The sequence below is a fragment of the Pelodiscus sinensis genome, chromosome 6 (genome assembly GCF_052426305.1).
Source record: "Pelodiscus sinensis isolate ZL-2025 chromosome 6, ASM5242630v1, whole genome shotgun sequence".
NCBI classification, from domain to species: domain Eukaryota; kingdom Metazoa; phylum Chordata; order Testudines; family Trionychidae; genus Pelodiscus; species Pelodiscus sinensis.
In genome coordinates this window covers 97,659,212-97,674,412 of record NC_143057.1, presented here as the reverse complement: position 1 = coordinate 97,674,412, position 15,201 = coordinate 97,659,212, and the positions used below count along the sequence as shown (strand labels likewise).

At 41.0% G+C, this 15,201-nt stretch overlaps 1 protein-coding gene across 8 annotated transcripts in view; it reads left to right on the top strand.

The window, feature by feature from the left end:
* Positions 1 to 15,201, top strand: part of IL31RA (interleukin 31 receptor A) — an 87,034-nt gene that overhangs the window by 46,098 nt on the left and 25,735 nt on the right. For all 8 annotated transcript variants that reach the window (XM_075932446.2, XM_075932445.2, XM_075932443.2 and 5 more), the window contains 5 exons: positions 3,223 to 3,305; positions 3,732 to 3,948; positions 5,517 to 5,699; positions 7,626 to 7,727; positions 9,195 to 9,341. In XM_075932446.2, coding sequence (XP_075788561.2) covers positions 3,223 to 3,305; positions 3,732 to 3,948; positions 5,517 to 5,699; positions 7,626 to 7,727; positions 9,195 to 9,341 — 732 coding nt within the window. The remainder of the gene's footprint in view (positions 1 to 3,222; positions 3,306 to 3,731; positions 3,949 to 5,516; positions 5,700 to 7,625; positions 7,728 to 9,194; positions 9,342 to 15,201) is intronic.

The window sequence follows — 15,201 nt, the reverse complement described above, 5'->3', positions numbered from 1 at the left end:
CGCATTTCAAGCAAGGGGAAAATATTGGTGGGAAACTGGATGAACAGGCATCTTAAATAGATTATTAAGAAAAAGCAGAAAACTTAAGCACAAATAATGGGAATGTGATAATGAATTTTGTGGATGATATAATGTTGGGAGGTATTGCCAGTATGGAGGAGGATCAGAAAATCTGGATAACATTGTAAACTGCAATAATACAAACGGGATTGAACTTAATAGTGGAAAGTACAAGATCATGCACTTAGAGACTAACAACAAGAATTTTGCTCTAACCTGAGGATGTATCAGTTGGAGGTGAGGAGAAAGAATTAGGTGGTTTTGGTTGATCATGTGCAAGTTTGTTTTTCCATTTTTAAACAGCATTCTCCAAAGTGGAACAGGTGCAGAGTAGAGCTAGTAGGAGAATAAGAGGAACGGAAAGCTTACTCAAAGGAGTAACTGAAAGAGCTTGGCTTTTTTAGCTTAGCTTAGCTAAAAGAAGGCTGAGGGGAGATAAACACATCAGAGGGATAAATAACAAGGAAGGAGAGAGTTATTTAAGTTAAGGTCCAGTGTGGACAGAGCCATGAGTATAAACTGGCCACCAACAAATTTAGGCTTGAAATCATATAAAGGTTTCTAATAATCAGAGTGAAGTTATGGAACATTCTTCCAGGGAGAGCATTGGGGGCAAAAAGCATAACTGGTTTCAAGACACTGATAAGTTTATGGAGGTAATAGTGTGATGAGACTGCCCACAATGTCATGTAGCTTTTCTGCAACTGCTAGTAGCATTGTCTCCAAAAGGGCAATAGATGGGGAGGGCTCAGGATTACTACAGAGAATTTCTTTCCTAGTTGTCTGGCTAGTAAGTCTTACTTATATGCTTTGGATCTAACTGATCACCATATTTGGGGTTGGGAAGGAATTCTCCCCTAAATCAGATTGACATAAACCTTGTGGGGGAATGAGGGGGAAGTTGCCTTCTGCAGCATGGGGCATGGTTGCTCATTGATTTAAACTAGTGTAAATGGTAGATTCTTGGTAACTTGAGGTAATTTTTAAAAATTATAATTTGAGGACTTCAGTAACTCAACCCAGAGCGGGTGTGTCCATTGCAGGAGCAGATGGGTGAGATTCTGTGGTCTGTAATGTTCAGGAGGTCAGATGAGATAGGGGTGGTGGTCCCCAAGCCTACCACTGGGGTAGGAGAAGGATGGCAAATGGAGCAATTGCACAGGGGCCCAGCATTTCCAAGGACCCCAGAGCTCCTGGCCACCACTGCTGCTACTGTGGCAGCAGAGGCAGCTAGAACTCCAGGCCCCTTTGAATTGTGGTGGGAGCACTGTTTTGCTTCTCTGCAGGGCTGTGAGGGTATGTCTAGACTACATGCTTCTGCCGACAGAGTCAAAGAAGCTGGGATTTAAATATCCCCGGCTTCATTAAAATAAACATGGCCACCGCGCTGTGCCGGCTCAGCTGATCGTTGGCATAGCGCGTGAGTCAATACGTGGATCAGTCGACAGGGGAAGCCTTTGTTGACCTCTCCCTTATGACTTGTGAAACGAGGTTTACAGGAGCAGTCGACAAAGGCTTTCCCTGTCGACCGATCCACGTCTTGACTCGCGCGCTGTGCTGACGATCAGCTGAGCCAGCACAGCGCGGCAGCCATGTTTATTTTAATGAAGCTGGGGATATTTAAATCCCGGCTTCTTTGACTATGTCGGGTAGCCTGTTTTACATGCCTCTGTCAGCAGAGGCATGTAGTCTAAACATACCCCAAGGGCTGCAAAAAGCCTCAGCACCATGCTCCAGGAAGCATTAAGGGGCTACTTCCCTCAGCATTGACCATTCTGCTCCTCCAGGTGCATGGAGCCACCTCCCAAACCTGGCCCCTAGGCTGTCAGTGGCTGTCAGACCTAACTTTAAAATGTCTATCAGGGAGGATAATAATTTTAGAAGGGGCCCTGGGCCACCTGAGAAGGGTGGGGCCTTGGATGGAAGGGGCAGGGCCAGGACACTTCCTGTTCTCTCCTCACTCCCACGCCAATCAGGGCCTGGGGACGTGGGAGCATGCAAAGTCTCTCACTCCTGCCGCCATCCTACTAGGGGTGCGTGGCGCTAGTGTGAACAGCCTGTTGGTGGTTCACTCTAGGTGCCGCTGTCCCTGGTGGGAGGGGTGGGGGACTACGCGTGCTCCTCCGTCCCCACGTCTCAATTGGCCTGGAGGTAGGGGAGTGGCAGGATGGCGGCCGGCCAGATCAACCAGCTTGATAGGCCAGATCCGATCTGCGGAGGCTCTCATGCCCCACTCCCCCGTCCTACGTCTATGCATCAAGATTCTGGAACTTTTTGTTCAATTCTGTTTCTGAAGCAATGCCAGTCTAGAATAAATAAAATGCTTCAGAGGGTAGCTGAGTTAGTCTGTATAGGATAAACTTAAAAAACAACAAATAGTCTGGTAGCACTTTAAAGACCAACAAAACTTATTTTGTTAGTCTTTAAAGTGCTACCAGACTATTTGTTTTTTAAGGTTAGAATAAATAAGTTAATGAAAAATTGTCTGTATAGTGCTATAGATGTAATAGCAGTTTTATGTGGGAAGATATGGGTCCTGCCTTGAGGCTTTCATAATGTAAATGAAACTTATACTGTAATACACAGCTATCAAGAAATAGATTTTAAAGAAGGACCAGATACTTACTGAGTGCAAGCTAGTGCTGTAAAGCTAAAGACAGTGAATTTTAGTGAGGAATTTGAAGGAGGATAGGCAGAGGCCTGTAAATCCACAGATATCTGTGGCTTATTTTTTAGTATATAGATGTGGATATAAATCTTGTATCTGGAACCTTGCAAATTTGTGGATATCTGCTTTACATTCATGGCTATCCACATCTGTGGATGTCAGTGCGGATATCTGCGGCTCATTTTTGCAGATACAGATGTGGATGCAGATACAAATTTGGTATCTACACAGGACTCTAAGGATTGGGAAATTGCTTGGTGTATAGGAAGAGCTACTTCAGCTGTGAAGGGCAATATGCAAAAAAGCATAGTTGCAAGTCAAAAAGAAACAGGGAATATGGAGGAAACAGTGATTATCCTAATGAAAACTGTTGCTTTCACTGTAAATTAGTTGCTTTATGATTGCAATTTGAAATTTTTTTCAAAATGATTTTCAATATTGCTACTAATTTTTTAAAAGTAACTGTACGTTTCCTGCTTTTTTGTTTTTAATAGCTCCTTCAAGAAAAGTCGATTTGTGGAGAATAATCGAATCTTCACCATCAGCTGCAGATAGATATGTGCATCTTATGTGGAAGGTATATATACCCATGATTTTAAAATCCCAATGCCTCTTCCAGCAGAAATTATATATATATTATCTAAGCCATACAAGCCCTATACAAAGCTAAAATAGAACCTACCAAAGTTTTCTGTTAACTAACATGAAGTTGACCACAATTTTCCAGTCAGTGTGTAGAACAACAGGATTTATCATATAATATGATATGCAACTAGCTAGTTCGAACTAGGCTTAATCCTCGTAAAATGAGGTTTTCCTAGTTCAAACTAAGCGATCCGCTAGTTCGAATTAACTTTGTAGTGTAGACATACCCCCAGAGATAGAGAAGGGAAGAATTCTGGAGTTCTGGAAAGGTGTCCAGTGTTATGTATTTATTAAAAGTGCTTTTGGTTATAGAAGCAATATTATACAACATCCACAATTTGTATTTATTTTTAAACAGGTGTCAAAAGAATGTCCATCTTCTGAGTTTCTACTTAGCTACAAAATACAATACTGTCCAGAAAACAATGCTTCTTTTAAAATGACACACAACACTACTGACAAGATGGCCACGCTCTTTTTAACAGGGGAAGCCTATGTGATATCTGTTGTTGCATATAACTTGGTTGGAGAGTCTCCTGAGGCAACTCTGAGAATTCCATCCATTGGTGAAAAATGTACGTTTTTATAAGACTGGTGTGTAGACATTTCCTTGGATTATTGAAACAGTCTTTTCCCTATCCATGTGATAATTCATTTTGCCCATCTTAAGTCCTGTTGCAGTTAAAGTGAAATTGTGGGAGAGATTTTTTTTGTTCTGGATTCTACAGGTGGAGGAAACCTCTTGGGAAATCATTTATCACTGTCAGTACAGGATTGTCTAATTTCACTGTTTAATTTAATGGAAGTGCAACAGAGCAAGGAAACACCATACTTGAGTAAGATAGAAAATGTGTTCAAGCACTGGTATATCATTTTATTTGAACTTGTTATATATTTTCCTATTAGGAATAGTGCTTCCTTTTTATAAGGCCATTAGTAGGAGTCACTGTTTTTTTGTTTGTTTGTTTGTTTGTTTTTTGTTTTTTAATGTTAAAACAGATAATCCTGTTTTATTTTGCACTTTGTTTTCATGGTAGTTCAAGAAACCTCCTTCATCTCCCAGGTCTATGATTTTGGAGTTTTATTTTACTTTCCTTTATCTTTACATTGTAACAATTTGCCTGCCTATTAACACACAAAAATAAAATAAATAAAAAATACATCTCTTGTGGTGTTGTCTTAGGGTCATAGAGTTTAAAGCCAAAAGACCACTAGATTAGCTAATCTGACCTCTTACATATCAGAGGTCACCAACACCACTTAGTATCCTCATGCTAAATGTAACAACTGAAATTAGACCAAAATTTTATAGCGCGTGGGAGACTAGGCTATTATGCACCACAAGCAGAGAACAGGAGAGTCTGATATGCCCCAGAGCCTGAGACTCTTGTAATGTCAGGGAAATAATTAAGGGAGATATATCCAGATAACATTGTTGAATTGCTTATGTGCTCATTTGTCATGCCAAGATAATTATAGCTCCTCCAACTTCAGTCTCTCAACATTGCTCATATGCAAATTTCAAAGTGGTCAGAAAACAGGGTACTTCTTGACTTGTACATACAGACATGGTCACACCTCTTCTGATCTTGAGTGTCTCCTTGTCCTCTCCAGAATATTTTTTATGGCTGGGCTCCTATCAGCTCCCATTTTGTGGTCTGATCTTTTGTCCTTTTTTACTCTATCTAGCTTTCTCTATTTTTCCAGCTCTGGTTTCCTCTCTGTTCCTTGTCTCTGATTATTTCCTATTGCTTTACCGTATTTCCTATCAAAACACAATTCAAAACCTAAACCTACATCTCTGTGCTACTACAGACAACAAAATGTAAAGTATGGATATATCCCACTTCTTTATTTCTCTGCATACAGACACCCCCTTCTACTTTCTATTTTATTATAGAAATTCAATTATTGTTTCCTATGTTATCAGATATTGTGTGTGCACATGTGTATAACTAAATAAAATGGTGCTTTAGACAATTAAGCTGAACTTTTTGTTTGACTTGCTAAGTCACACACTGTTCTAAAGATACAAATCTAAACCTGTCATCACTGAATTGCTACATTATATGGATTTTTGCTTTATTAAAATTAATTAGACTATCACTGCTAATTTTTAAGAAGGGTTGATGTTATTTTGCAGCTTCCAAATTGATTGATACAATGAGGACATTTACTTTAAATGAACGAATGGTTGTGGAATGGGAATCATCAGTTTCAGAAGTAAGCAAATATGTCATTGAATGGTATGAGGAGTTGGAGACGAAGCCCTCTGCTAGATCCTGGCAATATATATCAAATATTACAAGGTGGACAGCTCAGAAAGGCAAGTTTACTATGCTTGTGCGATCTTAGAGATGTGAAACTTATATAACTTCAGAACCTAAATATAAATTTTCTGTCCAAGAAATGTATTTTGTTTTTCTGTTTAATATAGGCTATATGTTATACTGAGGTATCTTTTCCTGATGTGTGTGCAGCATACTCTTGTGTCAAACAAAAGCATTGTGACACACAAACACTGTTGTTTTTCACTGCATTATAAGATAAAAAGTCTGAGAATCATGACTGCATAACAGCAAACAATGTACAAAATTTTAATCATGAAGCAGAAATAAATAATAGCTTTTTAAATTTTCCATGCAGTATTTGTAGCAGCATCTATTTTGTACATAAATTGACTAATATCTAAAAACAGTGACTTAAAATAATTTTAATGTTAAATATTTTTTTTAAATTGACATTAATAGCAAATAATTTAAAATTGCAACACAAACTTTAAATACAGATATTTAATAAAAATTTAACTTCTGTACTATTAGGGTTGATTACAGAATATACAGCTCTTTAGGTATGATCAGATGACGAAAATACAAAGAAAATGTCTTCCAGTTCTTGAAAAAGAAGACAGGTAGTTTTTGAATGGAAATTTGTGTTCTAAGTAAAGAAAAATGAACATATTTTTTGAAGCTCTTTGGCAACATGTTGCAACCGGAAATTATTCAACATTAAAAAAATAATCGCACAAGTCAAGAACCTCAGTATGATACTGAACAATCTGTCTTTTGCTAAATATTCAGGATTCTTCAAGAAGTTTCAATTAAATCAATTAATTCTTTCCCCTGTATAAAAAAGCAGATCCTAACCCACCATATGCTAGACTCCCTATCAGTTTATATATATATACAAGATCCTTGCCTCACATATTTTAAATCTGAAAATATAAAACAGACAAGCAGTAATAGGCAGACAATACGCAACAAAATATCAAACCTGTACATATTTTGTCAGTCATAATTGTTTACTTTTTTACTTTTTTTTAACTTCCCCAAAACACTTTCTGTGCTATCCTGGACCCAGAGTAAAAGAGTGGCATAAAAGAAAGAGCCTCTGCACTGGATTTACAGAACTTGATGATAAATCATGGTGTGATCCTCACTAACCTGAATAAACTGGTTGTAGATTTAGATTAGATTAGGCTGGCAGTAGGGCTACACTAGAGAATTTGGCCCAGAGTGTTCAAACACTAATTCTAGTAGCAAGCGTCTTCCATTGAATTTGAACTGGTTGAATAGGGTTTAGGGAGAGAGGTGCCATCTTACCTAACTGGTTGCTAGACCATCAGTGTTTGAATGATAATTACCGAGAATTATACCTGGAAAAAAGAAGCCACTGCCGTGATTTCAGTTAAAGCTACTCACAAGATGAATATTCTGCATCGCTGGAGCTAATTAGAACTCCCTTGTTACTTTTGAATACTTACATTACACATTAAAGAATACCTCTTTGACTAGAAATAAAAAGATGGAAATAGTTTCAGAAAAAGGACTGAAGGATCATCAGATATTTTATTCCCTCAATCCTAGTTTATAAATTTACAGTAATTACTGTTGTCCAGTGTTAGTGATTATAAGATTATGTGAATATGTAAATTGCTACATAAGAATAAAGTATAATTATTATTCCTTAGTCAAAATATTTTACTGAAAAATGTAGTCTAATTCAAGTGCTTTTAGAAAAGCTGCCAATAAAGCCCATTCTGTGTTCTCTCTCCATGCTTAAGTACAGCAATGAGTATGCAAGAGAATAAGCATAGATTTCACTCCTAAAAACTTATGGAAAATACCAGTATGAAGCATTCCTACATTTACCTAATGCTAGCAAGAAAATACCACTTTCTTTGTTTTCTTATGTAAAAGTGAAACTTAAATGAGGGATATTCTTAATCTGAGAAACATTTTTTTTCTTACAGATGCCTTTAAACCCTTCATCTGTTACAATATCTCGGTATACCCACTTTATGGAAATAAAATAGGAACTCCAAATTCCATACAAGCTTTTATTCAAGAAGGACGTATGTATATGAAACTGTCAATACAGTCAAACTTCTGTACTATTCTTAATCTTGTAACAGCATCTGTGCAATGTAATTAGGACTTACATTATTAAGGGAAAGAAGTAGTGATTATTGCATAGAACTATGAGTCAGGATTTAAGGTTTTTATTCCCAGCTATTAACTTGCTGTGTATTGCATGGACAGTAATTTAAGATGTGTACCTGAGTTTCCTTATTTTATAATATAGGTATAGAGCTTGCTTAATTTGCAAGGGCTTGAGCAGTGTTGTAAGGCACTTTGAGAATCAAAAGAAAGCTGCCACAAAACACATTAAAATTGTTTTTATTATTGTTAAGTATGGGCCAAATTTTAAACGTTGTAGTCGCATTCAGACATCATTTTATTATACTATTCAAGGACATATTGGAGTGAACTTTTTATGTTCAATTTCACTTTTTCCAGTGAAAGACTGATTGCTGGGCATAGACTAAAATCGCTAGTTTGAAAAGTTTGAATTTTGCTCAGTTTTTACAGTTGTAAGGGAAAATATACATTCCAGCATATTAAGACTTTTTTTTTTTTTGGCTAATGATAGAAAATCTTGCCATTTCACAGTGGTCAGAAATCATGGATTGATTATTGTTTTTAGTAGAATTGTAATGTGAATTAGCTGAATTATACAGTTAATTGTAAGAATCAAGTTTGGTGGTAGTTTCAAGATTTCACGTTGTGAATTGGTGAAGCCTCTAGGGAAATGGGTACAGTATGAGGATGATAGAGAATATCATTGCTAAAGAAACCTAGATGGATTGGCTTGTTTGTGAAGGGATAATCACTGGTTGGTTTTGAATGCTATTTATAGTTAAAAATGTCCTGATAATAGTGACGGTTGATTGAGAGAGGGGGGTGGTTTTATTCTTTTCAGCAGACTGGACCATGCAGAAGTCTTGCTAGATAGCATTTGAATTATGCATATAGAAATTGTATGATATAGATAGGGAACCTGATCTTGCGGATAGAACATTGGTTTGCAAATCTGGGTTCAATTCCCCTCTCACGCATCTTATGTGACCAGGACAAGTCACTTAATCTGACCTGTGTCTCGGCTTCTCATCTGTAAAATATATGTAAATAGTTCCCTCTTCATAGGAATGTTGAAGATAAAATCCTTCAGTGATTATGAGATGTTCAGACACAAGTCCCTCATCACTGTAGTAAGCAGTGGTGCAAGTGGGCTAGTATGGTCTGGAATCAATGTCATTTTTAGCTGGTACAGGTACCAGAAGAACTCCCTGCCAGCCAGCCTCAGCCCTTCAACTGAGCTGTTTCCTCATATTTTTTTCTTACAGGTGCCTTTAAACCCTTCAGATACTATAATTTCTTAAATAAAAGTAAATCTGTCCCTTGTATGACTGCTCTACGCAGCTAGGTAATGCCATTTAAAATACTTATTGTATATTTATTACATTTTGGTATTTTTGTAGGTCCCTCAGTTGGTCCTGTGGCTAAAACAGACAATTTGGGAAAAAACGGGGCTACGATAAGATGGAAGAAGATCCCAAAAGATAAAAGAAATGGCTTTATTGTTAACTACACAATATTTTATAAACCTGAAGGTGGAAAAGAATTAAGTGAGTATATGTTTGTTTAAATGAACATAGAAGTTCTCCATTCTGATATGCCAGTGTGCTGGCCCAAAATGTCTGTTACTTTATGAAGGTATCAACATACAGTACCTGTTACAGCACCAGTTTTACAAGAGAGGTTTTCACATCTTTTTAGGCTAAATGGGTGTCTGATCACTTTCCAGATAATTAATGTTCTACATTACAGGGGGGAGGAGCAGAGTTTCTCCATGCTTTGTGTGCTCTGTAATGGTCACTGAATGTGACCTATTTCCTATTTCCTGTCATTCTCTTCTCGATTATTTAATGCTAAGTGCTCTATTTGTGTAGAACCTAGGCCAAGGCTAGCTATGAGTGTGTCTATGGAGTCAAAATGGCAGATGTAGTTGCATTGCTTAATGCATTCCTGAAAGGCATTAAGACACTACAATGATGATAAAGGCTGGGTGAAATTTTCAGGACTAATATAGTTTATTTGTTCACTGGAAACTATTAGCGAATGTGACTCAATTTGTTTGGCTGAGAAGAGGTTTTTCAGGGTTAGGGTTATGTCATGCCCGTTCTTTATTAATCTTTAACCTAGTCATTAGGGCACTTTTCTGGGTTATGGGAAATTGACATTTGAATCCCCACTCAGGAGCAAGGACTTTCAAATTGAGCTCTCCTTTGTCGTAAATATTACTTAACTACTTACATATTTCATGGAAGCAGGGACTTTGTTCTACCCGAGTGAGGTGACTGCCCTAATCACCAGGCTATAGGCTCTTTTGATGTCAGTTGCTCCTGCTGAAGATGTTTCATTTTGTATGAATATATAAATATTGGGCCAACAAGAGAGCTGAGTGAAATGATTTTCTAGCATTCTCTGATTAAGGCAGAACCTGAATAGACTAGAACTCTAACTTGCACTGGACAGATTTACATAAGTTCTCTAATTAACTTCCTTAAGGGTGAATAGGGCAGTCTTGATATTTTCTTGTCACAGCTGTATATCTGAAAGTATTTGTTGCTAAAATACCTACATGTTTATGGCAGATGATATTGTTGTACTTGTAGAAATAGAACTAGCAGAATCTTGTTAGGGGGATAAGGCAATATGCCACATTTATTGTGAAGGCAGAATTCATTTACTATCCCTAGCTACTAAAATTGTCCAACACACATCCACACACACATCCACACAATTCTACAGATGGGATATAGTTACCAGTCTCAGTTGCTCATGCTATTGCACTGGGCAGGTGGCCTGGACATGAGAAGAGGAGCCAGGTTGTGTCAGTGCACACTGATGCTCCTGGAGGATGATTGAGGAACCAAAAGACCCAATCCTGTGGTATTGCACCCATCTTTTATATGGCTTAGTCCAGTGGTCTCCAACCTTTTTACACCTAAAATCACTTTTTAAATGATGGAACAAGCCAAGATCTACTGCCTCATCCTTCCCCCAAGACCCCAACCCTTCCTTGAAGCCCCGTCCCACCCTCTCTATTCTCCTCCTCTCCATCACTTGCTATCCCTAACCCTTATACTGCAGCTTTTTTTTTTTCAATTCTTCTGTAGGAAGAGGTTTTTCCAACATTTGGCCTGTCTAGACTGTACCAAATGTCAGAAAAAACCCTTCTTCAGGAAGCCCCCTTATTCCTAGTGGAAAGAGGAATACAGGGGGTTACTGAAAGAACATGTTTGCTCTGCCACTTAAAAAAAGCAGAACAAATGCTTCCCTGAACGCAGAAGAGTTTTTCTGGGATATCTCTGGAATCCTGAAAAACTCCTGCAGTCTAGCTGTACCCTTGCTGGGTTGAGACAGAATGTGTAGGCTCTAGGGTGGAAATGAGGGATTTGGGTGTGGGAAGGGGTGAGAGGTGCAAGCTCTGGGAGGAAATATGGTTGCAGGAAGAGATGGAGAAGGGGCCGCTGGCTTGGGGAGGGGGCTCCAGGCTGGGCAGTGTTGAGGTCAGATGGAGGGTTGGGGTACTAAGCAAGCCACAGGCTTGTGGATGTGAGGGTGCAGGAATTTGGGTTGGGGTAAGTGATGGGCTCAGAGCAAGGGGTTCCAGTGTATGATAGGCTCGAAGGAAGAAGGGTCAGGAGTGTTATGATGCTGTGGCCAGATGGGGGCTTGGCTCCAATTAGGGGTTTGTTGGCCAGGCTTCATTTTTAAATAAAATACTATGTCAAACACAAAAAGTTTCTGCATTGTCTTTATTTATGAGAAGGGCAGGGAACCTGTTTTGAGTCAAGGGTCACTGACCCACAGAAAAGTAAGTTGGGGCCACACAAATGAGATGCACAAAAATAACTCCTCCAAACCCCCCCCCAAGCCTTACTAATGTGGCCCCAACTGTGCTGGCGGGAGCTGGGGACATGGTACTGGGGAAGGGTGCTAGTGGGTGCTGGGGCAGGAGACAGGGTGCCAGTGGGGGCAGGGTTCTATGGCTGGGGACAGGGGAGAGGGAACAGGGTGCCAGGAGGGCAGGTGACAGGGTTCTGCAGCAGGAGGCAGGGGACAGGGTGCCAGTTGGGACAGGTTTCTGCAGCAGTGGAGAGGGGATAGGGTGCTGGGGGGGCAGGGTGCCAGTGGGGGAGAAGGGACAGGGTGCTGGGAGGGAGGAAGGGGACAGGGTTCTGCAGCAGGGCACAGGGTGCCAGTGGGGGTAGGGTTTTGCGGCTGGGGGCAGGAGAGAGGGGACAGGGTGCCGGGAGGGCAAGGGACAGGGTTCTGCAGCAGGGGACAGAGTTCCAGTGGGGAAAAGGAGACAGGGTGCCGGGGGGCAGGGGAGAGGGTTCTTCAGCAGGGGACAAGGTGCCAGTGGGGCACCCACCTCCTCCCAGGACCCCCCCCCCCCAAAGGAGGGAAGCCCTGTTGCACGCCTCCTGTGGGGCTGACGCGTGCCTCCCATAGAGCAGGGAAGCCCTCGTCACGTGCTTCTTCCGGGCCCGACTCCCCCCTCCCACGGAGCAGGGAAGCCCATGCACACGGAAGCCCATGCACACGCTCCCTCTGGGGCTGACTCCCCCTCAGTCCCACAGAGAAGGGAAGTCCAAACGTGAGCCTCTGGGGACTCCCCCAGTAAGCTCCCGACCCACCACAGACCTAGGACAAGGAAGCAGCCAGCACATTTCTGGAACCCCCGGAAGAGACACGCAGCTCAGGACTTCCATCCGCCCAGTGGGAAGCCACCACTACCTCCATTGTCACTGGAGGTAGGTAGTGGGGCTTCTTGGGGGTGGGGGAATATGGAGGGCCTGGAACACCTGGCGATTGACCAGTCGACAGCGATCGACGGGTTGGTGACCACGGACTTAGTCCATAAATCTTGTGCTGTCCCACTGCCCCAGGCACTGTCTGACCATAAGTCATCAGTTAACAGCAGATGGGACTTTGATCTTTTCTTGATGGGGTTTTTGTCTCTTTCTTTCTTGGGTGGGTTCTTTTCAGGGCTCTTACATTGTTCCTTCAGCCAACAAGACATGCACCTAGCTTTAAACAGAGATAAGGCAGTACAAAATTTAAAATGAGGTTTCAGTTACAATATGGTTAAATGGGGCTTCAGTTACAATATATTAAAAAGTTTTAAAAAAAAGTCACAATAACAGATTCTCTAAAGGCAATTCGTAACAGGTTACTAACAAATTAATTCAAATCCCATTCATAAAAATTAGGCTGCAATTCATGAGGTTACATAATGTCACAGTGGTAGATATAAATTTATTAAAAGGGTGATTTCATTCTTCAGTCCTACGGTATCTTTTAGAATTAAACTTCACTATTTGATATTCCAGGAAAATGATTCACATGATCTACATATATTTTATGGTCTCCGTGTTATGTCATTGCTGTAATGGAAAAAAATCCACACTCCATAAAGAATTTTGAAAATATTTGCTTTTAAAAGTTTTATTTCTTTTTTTAAAAAATATTAAAGCTAATGTTAAAAAATTGCACAGTACACAGGTTAAAAAACAGGAGAGTCTGAACACCTGGGTGTCATGCTTGGATAGATAAAAAGTTTGCTTCAAAGTCATATAATATTTTACACTATCAGCAATAATTCAGATTTAGATACATGAATTTAACAATGCAATTTAGATATTTGAATAAAGTATTCGGATACATCATTCTTGGAAAGTTTTACAGAGAATTAGTTGTTTGGAAGCAAATATATTAATGAGAGGAGATTAGCCCTACATACATGTATTGAGGGACATCTTAATTCCTCTTTCTTAGGTGGTCTCATTTTCCATAGTGGCACTTGTGCCTAATGAAATGAACCTGAACCTCTGTCATAGTAGTTACTGTACTGCAGTGGTTCTCAAAGAATGGTCTGTGGACCACTAGTGATCCACAGCCACCTCCTAGGTGGTTTGCGGCTTGAGCTCAGTTCTCTCCCTCCTTTCCCATGCAGCGGGGAGCTCGTGCTGCTGCTCCAGCCTGGTGGTTGCCACGCAGCTGCGAAGCTGCAGCACCAGCTCCGGCTCTTGTGCGCCAGGCCCTTTTGAACGTCCTAAGCAGCTGCACTCAGCTGAGGCACAGTGTCTGGCCCGGCACAGGAGCTGGAGCTACGGATGCCAAGAAAGCTCAAGCTGCACTCCTCACCTCCTGCCTCCTCCCCACCCTGCGAGAGTCAGTCACCAGTGGTTGTTTACGGCAGCGTGGTGAGTGATTTGCACATGCTACCGGCTGCTCCTGATGCCTCTTCATAGAACCATAGGGCTGGAAGAGACCTCAGGAGGTCATCAAGTCCAGCCTCCTGCCCCAGGCAGGACTAATCCCAATTAAATCAACCCAGCCAGGGCTTTGTCAAGCTGAGACTTAAACACCTCTAAGGATGGAGACTCCACTACTTCCCTAGGTAACCCATTCCAGTGTTTCACCACCATCCTAGTGAAATAGTTTTTCCTAGGATCCAACCTCGACCTTTCCCACCACAACTTGAGACCATTGTTCCTTGTTCTGCCATCCTTCACTACTGTGAACAGCCTTTCTGCATCCTCTTTGGAACATCCCTTAAGGAAGTTGAAGGCTGCTGTCAAATCCCCCCTCACTCTTCTCTTCTGCAAACTAAATAGACCCAACTCCCTCAGCCTTTCCTTGTAGGTCATATGCTTCAGACCCCTAATCATTTTGGTCGCCCTCTGCTGGACCCTCTCCAATGTGTCCACATCCTTCTGTAATTGGGGGCCTCAGAACTGGACACAATACTCCAGATGTGGCCTCACCAGAGCCGAATAAAGAATAATAATCACATCTCTGGGTCTATTGGCAATGCTCCTCTTAATGCAACCTAATATGCCATTAGCCTTCTTGGCTACAAGGGTACACTGTTGACTCATATCCAGCTTCTCATCCACTGTAATCCCCAGGTCCTTTTCCACAATTAGCCATTCGGTCCCCAGCCTGTAACAATGCTTCAGAGTCTTTTGTCCCAAGTGCAGGACTCTACATTTGTCCTTGTTGAACCTCATCAGATTTCTTGTGGCCCAATCCTTTAATCTGTCTAGGTCACTCTGGACCCTATCCCTGCCCTCCAGCTTATCTACCTCTCCTCTTAGCTTAGCGTCATTTGCAAACTTGTAGTGTCATCCCCTCATCCAGGTCATTAATAAAGAAGAACAAAACTGGCCCTAGAACCGATCCTTGGGGCACGCTGCTAGAAACCGACTGCCAATCTGACATCGAGCCGTTGATCACTACCTGCTGGGCCCGACCTTCCAGCCAGCTTTCTGTTCATCTTACCGTCCATTTATCCAATCCACATTCCCTTAACTTGCTGGCAAGAATATTGTGGGAGACCATATCAAAAGCTTTGCTAAAGTCAAGGTATATCACATCCACTGACTTTCCCATATCCACAGAACCTCATCA